The 15,120-nt window shown below is 40.2% G+C and overlaps 1 protein-coding gene across 1 annotated transcript in view; it reads right to left on the bottom strand.

Annotated features, from left to right (window-relative positions):
- The window catches only part of Sdccag8 (SHH signaling and ciliogenesis regulator SDCCAG8), a 183,709-nt gene that overhangs the window by 164,407 nt on the left and 4,182 nt on the right, over positions 1 to 15,120 (bottom strand). Inside the window, exons 2-4 of the mRNA XM_048358258.1 lie at positions 9,491 to 9,643; positions 8,299 to 8,384; positions 6,150 to 6,263 (exon numbers count right to left, since the gene is read on the bottom strand). Of these exons, the coding sequence (XP_048214215.1) occupies positions 6,150 to 6,263; positions 8,299 to 8,384; positions 9,491 to 9,643 (353 nt within the window). The remainder of the gene's footprint in view (positions 1 to 6,149; positions 6,264 to 8,298; positions 8,385 to 9,490; positions 9,644 to 15,120) is intronic.

Below are 15,120 nucleotides of genomic sequence, written 5' to 3'. Positions count from 1 at the left end.
CAATGGGAAAAGGATCCAAATAACAGCAGACCTCTCCACACAAACCTACCATGCACGAAGAGAGTGGAAGAACACAATCCAAGTCCTACAGGCCCACAATTGCCAACCCAGAATTAGATAGCCAGTGAAACTAGAATTCATATTTGGGGGAAAAAACAAATCTTTCCATAGAAAAGAGAATCTAAAGGAGTATGTGAATAAAAAACCAGCCCTACAGCGAATTCTAAGAGGAGAACCCCACCCAACAGAAATCGTACAGGACACACAGACAGAAACAGAAAGAAACTACAATAGCCAGAGCCAAACAGAAAGAGAAGCTCACTAAAGGCAAGAAAAAAAAAAGAGAGGAAAAACAGCCTAACAGGAAAATGGAAGGGGAAAAAAACACTCTTATCCTTGATCTCTTTGAATATAAACGGTATAAATTCTCCAATAAAGAGGAGCAGACTGGCAGAGTGGATCCGCAAACAAAAAGTTGCCATCTGTTGTCTACAAGAGACCAACCTTACAGCAAGGGATAAAAACAGGCTCCGAATGAAAGGATGGAGCAAGATCTTCCAAGCGAATGCACCTACCAAAACGGCAGGAATAGCCATCCTGATCTCAGACACGCTGGATTTCTCATTGAAATCAACTCAAAAAGACAAAGAAGGACACTACATTTTAATACAAGGAAAAATCCAGAATCAAGACATCACGGTGATGAATGTATACTCACCGAACAAAAGAAGCCCTACATATGTCAAGCAAATTCTCACAGAACAACAGAACAAGATAGACGCAAACACAATCATAGTGGGAGACTTTAATACCCCACTCTCTCCAAGAGACAGATCCAACACCCAGAGGATCAGCAAGGGACCTGAGGACCTAAGTAACACCATATCCCAAATGGATCTGACAGATCTATACAGAATCTTCCACCCTACAGAGACACAATACACCTTCTTCTCAGCAGCCTATGGATCATACTCCAAAATAGACCATGTCATAGCCCACACAAAGAACCTCAGCAAATACAAAAGTATTGACGTGGGCTGGGGATATGGCCTAGTGGCAAGAGTGCTTGCCTCATATACATGAGGCCCTGGGTTCGGTTCCCCAGCACCACATATACAGAAAATGGCCAGAAGTGGCACTGTGGCTCAAGTGGCAGAGTGCTAGCCTTGAGCAAGAAGAAGCCAGGGACAGTGCTCAGGCCCTGAGTCCAAGCCCCAGGACTGGCCAAAAAAAGTATTGACGTCATCTCATGTATTATATCTGATCACAGTGGATTAAAGGTAACCTTCAATAACAACGGTTACCACAGAGGCTATACACATTCTTGGAGGCTAAACCCCACACTGTTATCCAACACATGGGCCACAGACCAAATTAAAGATGAAATCAACGAATTCGTAAGCCACAATGACAATGAAAATACATCACAAAGAAACCTGTGGGATACAGCTAAGGGAAGCAGAGCAGGTGAATAACCTCACGATGAAACTAAAACAACTGGAGAAACAAGAAATGATCGAATCTAAAATGACTAGGAGGAGAGAGATCACAAAGATTAAAGATGAGATATAAATCTGATTGAAAATAGAAAGACCATTCAACAAACAAATCAGACTAAAAGCTGGTTCTTTGAGAAAATAAAATCGAAAGACTCCTCACAAGATTTACAAAAAAAAGAAGAGAAGAGACTCATATACGTAAAATCAGGGACTCCACCGGAAAAATTACAACAAATACACACGATATTCAAACAATCATAAGGAACTATTTCCAGAACGTCTACTCACTAAAAAACAATAATTTTACAGAAATAGATAAATTCTTACAGAAGTATAAACTGCCCAAACTGAACCAAGAAGAAATAAATCAACTAAATAAACCAATAACTTACAGTGAGATACAGGGGGTAATCAAGAGCCTCCCAACAAAGAAAAGCCCAAGCCCAGATGGATTCACCAGCAAATTCTGTAAAACCTTTAGTGAGGAGCTAATACCAATACTCCTCAAACTCTTCCGTGAAATAGAAACAGAGGGAGAAATCCCAAACTCATTCTATTACACTCATCCCCAAACCAGGCAAAGACCAACAAAAAAAGAGAACTACAGACCAATATCACTAATGAACACAGACGCAAAGCTCCTCAATAAAATATTAGCTAACAGGATCCAGAAATTGATCAAGAAAATTATACATCATGACCAAGTAGGCTTCATCCCACAGAAACAAGGATGGTTCAACATCCGTAAATCAATCAATGTAATTCACCACATCAACAGAACTAAAATCAAGAATCACATTGTTATCTCAGTCGATGCCCAAAAAGCTCTGGAGAAGATATAAAAATGGCAAAGAAACACATGAGGAAATGCTCAACATCCCTGCTAGTAAAGGAAACGTAAATAAAAACAACCCTGAGATACCACCTCACCCCAGTTAGAATGGCCTATACTCTGAACTCAGGAAACAACAAATGCTGGAGGGGGTGCGGGGAAAGAGGAACCCTTCTTCATTGTTGGTGGGAGTGCAAATTAGTACAACCACTTTGGAGAACAGTATGGAGGTTTCTCAAAAAGCTCAACACAGACCTACCCTGTGACCCAGCCATACCACTCCTAGGCATCTATCCTTAACAACAGGTCCCAAGATATCAAAAAGACATTTGCACTTCCATGTTTATCGCTGCACAATTCACAATAGCCAAAATATGGAAACAACCCAGATGCCCGTCTACAGATGAATGGATCCAAAAAATATGGTACCTATACACAATGGAATATTACATAGCGATTAGAAATGGTGAAATATTGGTATTCTCAGGGAAATGGTCAGAACTTGAACAAATAACGTTGAGCAAGACAAGCCTAGAACACAGATAACAAAGGGGCATGATCTCCTTGATATATGACTGTTAAGGAGGGGGGAGGGAGAGACAGTAGAGACCAGGTCTGCGAAACCAAAATCTTCTTGTCAATGGTATATCACAGGTTTGGGTCAGTGACCCTACATTATGTAACTAAAACCAAACAACTACTCAACATATAAAGGTCAAAAATAGACCTCTCAGTGGATCACAATAGCTCAAAAGCTATGTAAGTTCATATAAGACTATTGTCGACATATTGTCTACTGGTGACATTACATTTAAAGCCCTAGGTGAATTTTCTTTGGCATAGGCCACGTGGATACTGTATATGTTCTTGGTACACTGTGTATTGTATATATGTCTACCTGACCTAGGGAAGGGAAAGAAAAACAGGGTGTAAAATATCACAAGAAATGTACACACTGCCCTACTATGTAACTGTACCACTTTTGCACAACACCTTGTCAAAAAAATTTTGTTTAATTAATAAATAAATTATAAAAAACAAAACAGGGCTGGGAATATGGCCTAGTGGCAAGAGTGCTTGCCTCCTACACATGAAGCTCTCGGTTCAATTCCCCAGCACCACATATACGGAAAACGGCCAGAAGGGGCGCTGTGGCTCAAGTGGCAGAGTGCTAGCCTTGAGCGGGAAGAAGCCAGGGAAGGTGCTCAGGCCCTGAGTCCAAGGCCCAGGACTGGCAAAAAAAAAAAAAAACTCCAATTGCCAAAGAGAAAAATAAGACACACAAAGAAAGGAAAAAGCTGTACTTGAAATCTGTAATGCAAAACCATATTTCAGACTTCCAAATTTCTGGCATGTAGCATGAATTTCATCTTCAAATGAGAAAAATGTTGTATAAACTGAAAAGCAAAGATCTTAGACCTATCAAAGAATTGAGGCCCCAGGAAACACCACTCCTCCAAAATTGGAGAGTTGTAGGTGACGGCTGGCTGCTAGCCAGTAGTCCCACCTCCTTCCGGGTTCTACCGGAAGAGATAGCAAACCAGCCCCACCTTCCACTTCGGCCACATGTGATATTGTAATGGCGCCAAGAGGCCGGGCCTCTGCGGGAAGTTCAGTGACATCACTGTGATGGACAGTTCATAAGCCAATCATTAATATCCAGTTAGTCCCTCCTCTTCCTGACGCCATTACTGTTATATAAACCCCTCCCTTTAATAAAACCCTTTGGAAGCCGGTAGACCATCGGACGGCTCCCCCGGAATCTCCATGTGCAGTGCCTTCTCTTAAATGTAAGGGGAGCTGGGGATCCGGGGCATCTGGGCAGCCCTATCCCAGCTCAGCTTATCCTAACCGGGACACACTCTGCCCTCCCGCCGGCAGGAGCAGCGCACAGAGCCGAGTGTCCCCCACAATTAGAGGCTTGCCGTCGTGGAAATTAAGCCCGACAGAGAGTCGGCAAATACTGAGGGTCATTACTTACTAGAGCAGTAAGCCAGGAGAAGAAAGAGAAAGTTCAAGAATAGCAAGACAGTGTCTCAAAACAAAAACAAATATAACCAAAAATAATACCTGCAAGATATGAGATTTTCACAACTTTCTTGTCACACTACAATTACACTTATATCATGGAATAAAATACTATTTTTTAATTTTCTAGTATGCTACTATTATGGTAGTCACAGGTAATAATTCTGTCACCTAAATCAAATGGCAAATTTATTATTTCTTAAGTTTTACCCACATATTGCATTGATTAGCAGAGTCGTCTTTTTTCTTTCTTTCTTTCTTTTTTTTTCTTTCCAGTTGTGGGGCTTGAACTCAAGGCATGGTCCCTGAGCTACTTTGTGCTCAAGGCCAATGCTCTACACAGTGCCACTTCTGGTTTGTTTTGTTTTGTTTTGTTCTGAATAGTTTCTTGGAGACTTTTTGGCCTAGGTTGGCTTCAAACCAACATCCTCAGATCTCAGCCTCCTGAGTAGCTAGAATTCAAGGCATGAGCCACCAGCGCCAGGCTAGTAGATTCTTCTTGATGAAATGATTACTGGTATATCATTTTGGCTTTACTGGTAATCCTAAAATGTCTGTCCGTGCTAATGATTATGCCCTCCAAGGACAAGTAGAAAACTGCATGTTAAATCATGAACTCTCTTGTAAACTCTATATTTATTTATTTTTTATTTTTTTGCCAGTCCTGGGGCTTGAACTCAGGGCCTGAGTACTGTCCCTGGCTTTTTTTTGCTCAAGGCTAGCACTCGACCACTTGAGCCACAGCACCACTTCTGCCTTTTTCTATATATGTGGTGCTGAGGAATTGAACCCAGGGCTTCATGTATGTAAAGGAAGCACTCTACCACTAGGACATATTCCCAGCCCTCTCTTATAAACTCTAGATAATGAAATATCTAAATTCATTAAATTATATACTGTCCTTAGACCTTATGAGAGCACCCAAAATGTTAATAATACAATAAATGATACAAAAATATCATTAATTCCTATAAAAAGTACATAATTCAATCTACAGCATTAAAAAATAAAACAAAGTAAAATATAATCATACTACCTTATGCAATTATAATGAAAAAATGTAGGAAGAAAACTCTAAAGCACTAATATATTTTGGGAAAGTATAAAGGCTCTAATGACATTAATAAACTGAATATAGTTGAGAAATATAATCTATATTTCTTGTATATAGCACACAAGCTATAGGTGTATTTCTTTTTCTTGATCATTACTATCTATAATGAGTATTTCACAGGTATTCACAATCAAGGTTAGACTTTTAATATTAACACTGGGCCAAATTTAGTCTATAGCTTAGAATTCCTGATGGTTGCATCATAGCTTCATAGGTTGAAACGAGTGGGAGGATACATCACTGGTATTAGAATCCCAAAACATTTGCATTTGCTGCAGTAAATGAAATAGAAAGGAAAAGTGCTGAAAATTGGAACACAGTATGAAATCATTAAAACTATAATGGGCTAAAAGGGAATTAAGCAATGAGCTGTCATAGTCAAGGCCATCTCAGGCAGGAAAAATCTGAGACTCTTATTTCCAATTAGTTACTAAAAAAGCCAGAAGTGGAGCTCTGGCATAAGTGGTGGTAGAATGCTAGCCTTGAGCAAAAGAGGTCAGTGACAGTAGGCGAGCCCTCAGTTCAAGCCTACTACTGGCACAAATAAAAATTAAAAATAATGTAAGAATGGTATTTTCAATTATTGTTATAAACACAATAATAGCATATTTTATGTAAGAGGTAACTGGTATAAGCTTTACTATCTTGACATATTCATTTTTAATGAAAGATGTACCTTGCAGAACTTGACTTCTGCTTCCAAATGATGAATGTATTGAGACTGGTCATTAATGATGGGAACCAGGTTGTTCAGCGTGGGTATGCTGGCCTCCTCACCTTCTGATGACCTCTGAGGCACAAAGCACAAAGGAAGCAGGTTTGGATTTCGCAACCAATTGGCAACCATTCTCTCAACACTCAAGTGCACTGCTGACATGATAGAAACACAGGATAGATAACAGCATGGCTAATCGTATTTATATCTCTAGAAATTCCACAAATACACAAGATCAAGGATATGAGTATCATCTTTTTTAAAATAGTGTTACATGAAGCTCATGCAAGTGGAACTGGTGTGGACTGACTGTTTGTTTGAACACCCTGACACCATGACGTCCCATTCAGAAATGCTGAGGGACAAGGAACAAGTCCCTCCAGGACACTACCATGGAAGAGGGCTGCCGGCTGAAATTACAGGTCCGCTGATTAGAGAAATCTATGGTTTATTTTGTTTGTTTTTTTGTGTATTTGTGGTTGTTTTGCTTTTTGTTAGACAAGATCTCACCTTGTATCCCAGGATGACCTCAAACTCAGCCTTCCTACCTCTACATCTTAAGTATTGAGATTACAGGGATGTGCCTCCACCCCCAACAGAAAGAGCTTTCTTAAGACAGGACATATGGTTAAATGTGTGACAATGAGGTCATTTTTTTCAACTTAAAAATGAGTTTTGTTTAAATTTCTGACCTAGTATTCAGGAAATCTAAAAACATACTTTTCTGGTGCACAGAATAGCCAAGACTAGAACCCTAAATAAGAGCCACCCAAAACTGAGTGATAAACTACATAGAGTCCTCCTAAGACATCTCACAAAGAGTTCTAATGTGATTTAGCTCCACAGCACTCCTGGAGCTTTTAACGCATACCTTACCTTACCTTGACATGCTGTGAAATGGTTTATCGTATCATACTATGGCTGTTTTTTTGTTTTGTTTTGTTTTTTGTAGTACTGGGATTTGAACTCACGGTTTTATGCTTGTTAGGTAGGTACTCTACCACTTGAACCAAACCTCTAGCACTTTTTGCCCTGGTTATTTTTGAGATAGGGTTTTACTTTTTGTCCATGCCCACAATACTTCTATTTACACTTCCCACCGTATCTGGGATGAGAGAGGTGTGCCACCACACCCAGCACTTTATGCTGAGATGAGGTCTCATGAACTTTCTTGCCTGGGCTGGCCTAGAATCACAATCTTCCTGATCTTAGTCTTCAACACCAGGGACTCAGAGTGTGCCTCAAGTGGTAGGCAAGTGCAAGGCCCTGACTTCAAACACACAAAGAGAAGAGAAGAAAAATGAAGAGAGGGATAAAAGGAAAATCAACCTTAGAATGACAACATTTCCTGTTGGGTCCATCTGAGAGAAATGGCCCCTTCCCTTGGTTCTCTCCCTGTGTACCCTAGAAGTCCCTGCTCAGCACTTGTAACCCAGGCAACCGGGATACCTGGGGGCAGTGGGAGGTCTCTCAGGCTCTGATCTCCCCATCCTCTGAGGTCACATCGCATCTGCTGTGGCCACGCCCCTCTTCCCCACCCGCCTCTATATACTCTTTTTCCTCCTGCCATTAGCTTTCTTGCCCCAGCAAGTCTCAATTTTGTGCAGGCGGCAGTTTGGTCTCTCCCTCTCTCAATAAACCCTCTTCTACCTGAACCATATGGGGGTTTCCTTTCAACACCCCTTACAATTTTAGAATCATACATTTTTACATGTAAAATAATATTACATACTTTAGTTTAACACTCCAATAATATTGTAAGTATTGAGTAACTGAAAGATAATAGAAAATAGACATGATTTTCTAAAAAGGAAATAAAACATATGCTTTATAGTTACTGCCCTTTTTGGTACAATTGATATCAGTAGTCAAACGAATTTTCAGAGCACTTTTTTGTTTACACTTCTAAGCAAATGAACAAAAAGTACCAAGATTCCCTTCACCCATGACAACCTTTCTCTTCAGCCAAAACACTCAGAGGGGATAGAATTTCTTCTAATGCTTTACACTATTATTATGATCAGAAAGGTCTACAACATGCACTACTGAAACAACACTGGAAAAGTTAGAACTTAAATGCTTTAGTCCATTTGTGAAAGTTGATACATACCAAAGGTGACATTTTTCGTCTTCTCGTTGGAGATATCTCATTTTCCTTACTTGCTTGTTGGCGCAACAAGGCTTTGAGCTGATTAACTGCAAAGCAAAAGCAATGGATTTATTAACTTGCTTGATTAATCCATGGTTTACTTTACAGGGTGGATCACAAATGTTCCCCAAGGGCCATGTGTCAAAGGCTTACTCCCTTGCTTGGTGCTACAGGAGATTGTGAGAATTTTAAGAGGTGTGTTAAGTAGGATGTCTTCAGGGAATTAGAGGTATGATCCTGAGGTGAATAGACAGCCCCAGCCCTTTCCTTTGTTTCTCCATTTACAACCAGGAGGCACACCAATTTTTTCTCTAGACAAGATAGACTGTCTTGCCACAGCCTCAAAGCAATGAGGCTAATTGATCATGGCCTGAACCTTCCGAAACTGTGAGCCCAAATACACCTTTTTCTTTTTATATATTTACTTATCTCAGCTCTTTGCTACAGTGATAAAAAGCTGACTAACAAGTTTGTCATCAACTACTCATCCTTGCATACATCCCAGAAATAATTTAAACTTCTTTTAGGCATTAACAACTATGATAATGACTGGGAATACAAGGACAAGCAATAAAAACTAGACCTCTTAAGAGCTAGGAATTCAGTGGGCAAAAGAGCTATAGTAATATAAGAAGTTTGGGCTGGGGTCATGATTCATCAGAAAAACCTGCTTAGCAAGCCCAAGGCCCTGATAGTTCAAATCCCAGTACTACCAAAATAAATATGCACCACAGTGCCACAAGAGGAGAGGATGTGTAACTGTGCTTGTTTTCAATGAGGAGCTAATAGTAGGAATAGCAACAGGAGTTCCCCAAGCAGCAAAGGAAGAATCAGGAGTCATTGCACGTGCAAAGGCAGCAATAGGTTATTATTATAATGAGAATGTGATTTGTAAGAAGGGCAGTTAGGATAACTGGACAGTGTGAGAAGGAAGGTTGTAGAGATCTCTAAAAAAAATATTGTTCTTTTTCTAAGGAATTTGGACTCTCAGTATTAGGGAGTATTAAAAACTAATCAGGGAGTAATATTACTTGGTTTGTGTTTCAAGAATAACATCCCAGCAGCAGAATAGAGAAAGGTATGAGGTCATTTTTCTGTGGAGTCTTAAGGAAGCATTAGTGCCACGCAGGCTAGCACTGACATTCATACTCACCAGCGTGGCTATGCTGCAGCTCATGCCAAGCCGTCCCAGCGTCCTCATTGTCTACAGTGATGTTAAAGGAGGGATCCAGGGTTCCTTCCTCAACAGTGACCTCACCTTCTCTCAAGGCACATTTCAGTTGGTGAATGCTTCTGTTGGCACGTTCTAACAACAATAATTTAAAAGAACAATAAAAAAAAGCACCTAATAAAAGTCAGAGCTGATAAAACGTTTGTAGTAACACAGACACTTACTAGAGGTTAGACTTTAGACTTTATGATATGGTTCCTGTCACTACAAACTGTTGATCATCACTCCATATGGCACCACCACCCCAGAGGCTGGAATGGCAGAGCTCTTCCTACCCTGATGCACTCTCCTCCTCCTCAGCTTTACGAGGTGCTGACCCCACCTATAGGCATAGGTAAGTGGTAGGACCAGCCAGAGGGACTCAGTCACAGCAGACTCTGGCCTAGGGAAGCCTCATTGTCTCTGAGAACCTCGTACTCCTCTGCCCTACCAAGAGAAATCAAACTGACCAGTCTAGGTTTGTTGATTTTTTTTCAATTATTTTCTAATTTTTTTTTTTTGGCTGGACCTAGGGCTTGAACTTGGAGCCTGGACACTGTCCCTAAGCTTCTTTTGCTCAAAGCTAGCATTCTACCTTTGATCTGCATCACCATGTGCATTTTTTTGTTTGGTAATTTACTAGAGATAAGAGTCTCACGGACTTTACTGGCTAGGCTGGCTTCAACCACAATCGTCAGAGTAGCTAGGATTACAGGCATGAGCTACTGGCCTTGGGCTCTAGCCTAGTTTTGATCAGGAGTTGAAGGGGTTATGGTGGCAGATCCTACTGTATGGTGCTTATGTACTGTACTGACCAGCTGTCATGTAGATTCTTGATCAACACAACTGAACACCTTTTGAATAGAAGCTTAAGGCACATAAATAATATAAACTTCCTAAGCTAAAGTACTTCAAGGTAATTTTACTGTGACAGTAAGCCTCTAAACATAGCCCCATGCACCCAGTCTCACTTCCTAGTTTGAAAATGAGTAGGCCTGTCATCAGAATGCTGTGGAAGGTGGGCCATGAACTAAGTGTCATGGTTAGAAGGACTGACTGCTTCTGCTTTTTCTGACTGGAATATTTGCTTTTAGAAGCTGACCAGCCTGTTGCAAAGACCTGTAAAAAGGCCATAAGCAGAAAGGCATTGTGACTACAAGGAGAAGGAAAGCCTACCATTTACTCTGACAGCCCAAGAAGACTCTAGTAAAAGAGGTTGTTAAACTGCAATGGCAGGAAAAGGAATGATTCATTACCAATCAATCATGATTTTCATGTGTGAAAATGTTTTATAACATATTCTATAGGACCTTGAAAAACAAACCCAATTTTCTCTCAGTTCATTAATTTCAAAATTTAGAACAATATTCATATTACTTAACAGAAAAAATATTCTGTTACGGAAATAGGCAGTCATATCTTTACCGATAGCAACTCATTTTCTACTTTGATTAAACTAAAGAGAACAAATCTTCCAAGTCTCTATTAAACAGTGTAATTCCATTACTTGACTACTCAAGAGACTTAGTGAGTCTATCACTACATTTTTCTCCATACTAATACTATTTTCACATAAATCTTCCTGACACAAATGTGGTCCTGATTACTAGCCAAGCCTCGTCTCCACTTCCTCATTCTGAATTATAGGAAGTCCAGATAAGATGCATTCCTACTTTGATCAATATAAATAGCAGAAATAGTTTTTCAGTAACTCAGTATTTTCTAGGGAGACATAAATGGAAAAGGAAAACCAAAGTGTTATATGCTAAGCAATTTAGTTCAGAGCTTTAGATTTATGCTCTTAAATCTATGAATAAGGCATTTGTCTTTATTGCATCCATTACAACTGAAACACAGAGTTTGACTAACATTAGGAGTATGCTCCTTGGAGCTATCAATTGAATTCACCTCTAAGACAAAGGATAATTATTTATTTATACCTATTCAGACTAAAAGCTAATAAACTATATTAGGAAAAAGAGAAGAAATCTGGAATGAAAAGCGCATCCTTGGAAATGGCTAACAGTAGAGTCCTTTCATCAGATTACAATGATAACAGGGGTTTTTGGTGGTGTTGATGCATTGTTTGTGTTTTTGTGCTGGTCCTGGGGCTTGAACTCAGGATCTGGGTGCTTGCTGTTCTTCAGCTTATTTGCTCAAAGCTAGCATTCTACCACTGGAGCCACAGCTACACTTCTAGCTTTTTGGTGGATAACTGGAGATACAAGTCTTATAGGTTTTCTTGCTGGACTGGCTACAAAATGGGATCCTGTGATCGCAGCCTCTTAAATAGCTAGGATTACAGGGATGAACCGCCAGTGCCCAGCTTGATTGGTTTCTGAACCAATGGTCTTGTGAATGTTGGACAAATATCCAGCCACTTGATCCACTGCACCTCAGTCTGATGACAGAACTTTTTTTGTTGTTTTGGTGGATATTTATTTAAGTTTATTCAAGTTATTTCATTCTTATAGGGCTAAGGGAGGGAAAAACAGAAAAGCACATCCTGCTCCCCAGGAAGGAACTGAGAGGTAAAGAAACAAAATGGCTGATGTCAGAGTTTAATAGTCCTTTTACCTCTTTTTCTAATACTTTTGTTCAATCTTTAGGGATTCATAACATTCAAAGAGTGCCTGCCAACTTTCACTAAGAAAATAATATTATGTGAAATAATGAGTTATGTAACAACTACCCCCAAAGAAAAGTAATATATAAGGCTTTTTTTTTGGGGGGGGGTGGTTGCAATTACTGATTGAGTTATGAGCATCAGAGAAGAGACAGAATTCATAAGAACTGTGTTAGAAAAGATCAAGGAAGTAAATGACATTTTAAAGCTATTTCATTGCATTTCAAAACATGTAAAGGGATATTCAAATATATGCATAGTAACATAATTACACACTATGACACAATTTGAGTTAACCCTCAGGAATGAGAGCATTCAGAAGATTCAAGATGAACTCTCACCACTCTTCAACTGAAGACATTAAAACTGAACCCACCCCCCTCCTCCTTATGAAGACACATTCTCTGCTGCTGGGGCTTAAGGAAACCAGAGTTGACAGGAGGCTCTAAAAATCATTTCCCATTGCACTGCTAATGGAACACAGCTTTATCTAACCAGGAGACAGAGCACTCACTTCCTCTTCTCCCGAGAGGACAGCGGCACATTTCAGAACGCATCCTGACTTCTCCCGGGCACCAACCAGACTGAAGAAAAAATTGTAAGTATGAATACAAACAGAACTTCAGTGAGTCCCAGAGATTTCATGAACAGAAATACAAGTAAACAGTACTTCTGCTAGTCCATTACCCAAATACCGATCAGCACAATAAGCACTTAAAAGGCTCCTGAGCTGTGAATGCTGGTGAGCTTTAAGTCTCACTTATTCACTTTCTCAGTCCATTTCCCTGCTTTCTAGGCTCTATCTCCCAGCTCACCATGGAGCTTCTTATCAGGATGAAGTTTTCTAACAAAATGCAGATTTATCTCAGTCTAGGAAGGATCACCAAACTCCATACACAGCATGAATTGTTAATTGCAACAGTCTCCATCTGTTCTGGAAGACGTGAAAGAGAATTGCCCTGGTGACGGGGAAAGTGCCCAGCAAAGCACCCAGCTGTCTCTGAGAAAACTATCCCTTAAGCCAAAATCGAGATACACCTCAGTTCCCGACATAAGCTTAGACAAGAGAATACAAGCAGGAAAATAGGACCACAGTAAGAAAAGAGTAATGCGTCTGTCCACTATTAACTGGACCTCAGCCTATTTTCATGATTGCTGTCATGGTTTACTAGAAGATTGGCAGGTACCAAAATCAAGGTAAAAACAGCACAATCCTATGGCAGACAAGGCTAATTCTGTACATAGCAATTACAGAAGTGAAAATACTATTCAGAATACTATAACAAGATTCTAATAGCTGAAAACATGCTAAAGTGGTAGGCATCATAAACAAAAGATAATCTGAACAAGAATGAAAACATGTTAAGAAAGCAGGGTCTAGAAGATCATGAATAATGAATGGGAGGAGCCAAATGCAAAAGACTACCTGTGTCCGATCATGGGATACACCTGCCATTTCTTCTGCACCAGCTGAGAAGCTTTATACCTGTCACTTCCACTAATCCTAGCTAGGCTGCTAAAACACTGTGGGCAAAATCACCAGCCAATACTGTCTATATCCTTAATCGCAATTGCCATGAAGTATGATTCCTGGAAAGCAAGGGATATGAACAAAGCCTTCCTGGCTTTAGGTCATAGTTTCTTAACTTCAGTGCTATTGATATTTTACATATGATAACTCTGTTGAAAGGGATTCAATTATATCTGTTTAGCAGCATCCCAGGCTTTTACTTATGGAATGCCAGTAGAAGTCCCTTCCATCTCAAGTTATGATACTCCAAAATGTCAAAAATGTCTCCAGACCTATAAAATGATGAATTTATTAATGTATATATTTTTGTGGTGCTAGGGAACAAACACAGAGCACATTCTCTAGACAAACATTCTATCACCAGCCATGTCTCTATGTACTAAATTTAAATTAGAGAGCAGGCATTTATTATCCTCCCCAATTACAAATATTTCTCAGCCCTTGTAGGTTTTGAATTAGTACTTCCTATAGAGTAAATGTGCACCTACTCATGCTGTCAGGAGACTCCCCTCAGCTCCCGGAACACCAAGGACATACTGCACTTTACTACACTGGAAACTTCTAGGACATGGACTATGTAGGAATAGCATTAAAGATCTTCCAGGCAGTGAACCATTCCTGTGTCCTGTCAGAACTCTTCACTTTGAAGGAAAATAATGTTTTACTCTTAACTTTTCCTTCCTTCCTTCCTTCCTTCCTTCCTTCCTTCCTTCCTTCCTTCCTTCCTTCCTTCCTTCCTTCCTCCCGTTTCTTCTGACTCTTCCTTCCCTCTCTTACAACTCTTCAATCTTTTCATCCATCCCTTTCTTCCTCCAATTCTTCCTTCCTTCTCTCCTCTATCTCTTCCTTCAGAATCAGCTTTTTTTTTTCCTCTGAGTTTTCTCCATCCCCTTCTATTCTATTCTCCCTTCCTTCTTTCCTTAAGGTCTGGCTATTGGTCCAGGCTGGCTTCAAATTCAATTCTCCTGCTTCAGTCTTCCTAATGCTTGAATTACAGGCATAAGCCACTGTGCTTGGCTAATTACTCACAAAAAGGCATAGGCAACCCAAAGCACGAGATATCTGGGAACACACAATCTTTTTTATGGAGTGGAGAGTATTGCCAGACACTCAAACAAAAAAGGAGAAGCGGGGCTGGGGATATAGCCTAGTGGCAAGAGTGCCTGCCTCGGATACACGAGGCCCTAGGTTCGATTCCCCAGCACCACATATACAGAAAAAAACGGCCAGAAGCGGCGCTGTGGCTCAAGTGGCAGAGTGCTAGCCTTGAGCGGGAAGAAGCCAGGGACAGTGCTCAGGCCCTGAGTCCAAGGCCCAGGACTGGCCAAAAAAAAAGGAGAAGCTTTGGAGGAAGTGAACAATGAATATGTGTGAAAAACTGTAAAAGACAAGAGGTGAACTTATAGTCTGAGAATA

Source organism: Perognathus longimembris, chromosome 11 (genome assembly GCF_023159225.1).
Source record: "Perognathus longimembris pacificus isolate PPM17 chromosome 11, ASM2315922v1, whole genome shotgun sequence".
Taxonomy (NCBI): Eukaryota; Metazoa; Chordata; class Mammalia; order Rodentia; family Heteromyidae; genus Perognathus; species Perognathus longimembris.
Note: the sequence above shows the minus strand (reverse complement) of the source record. Positions and strands in the feature narration are given on the sequence as shown.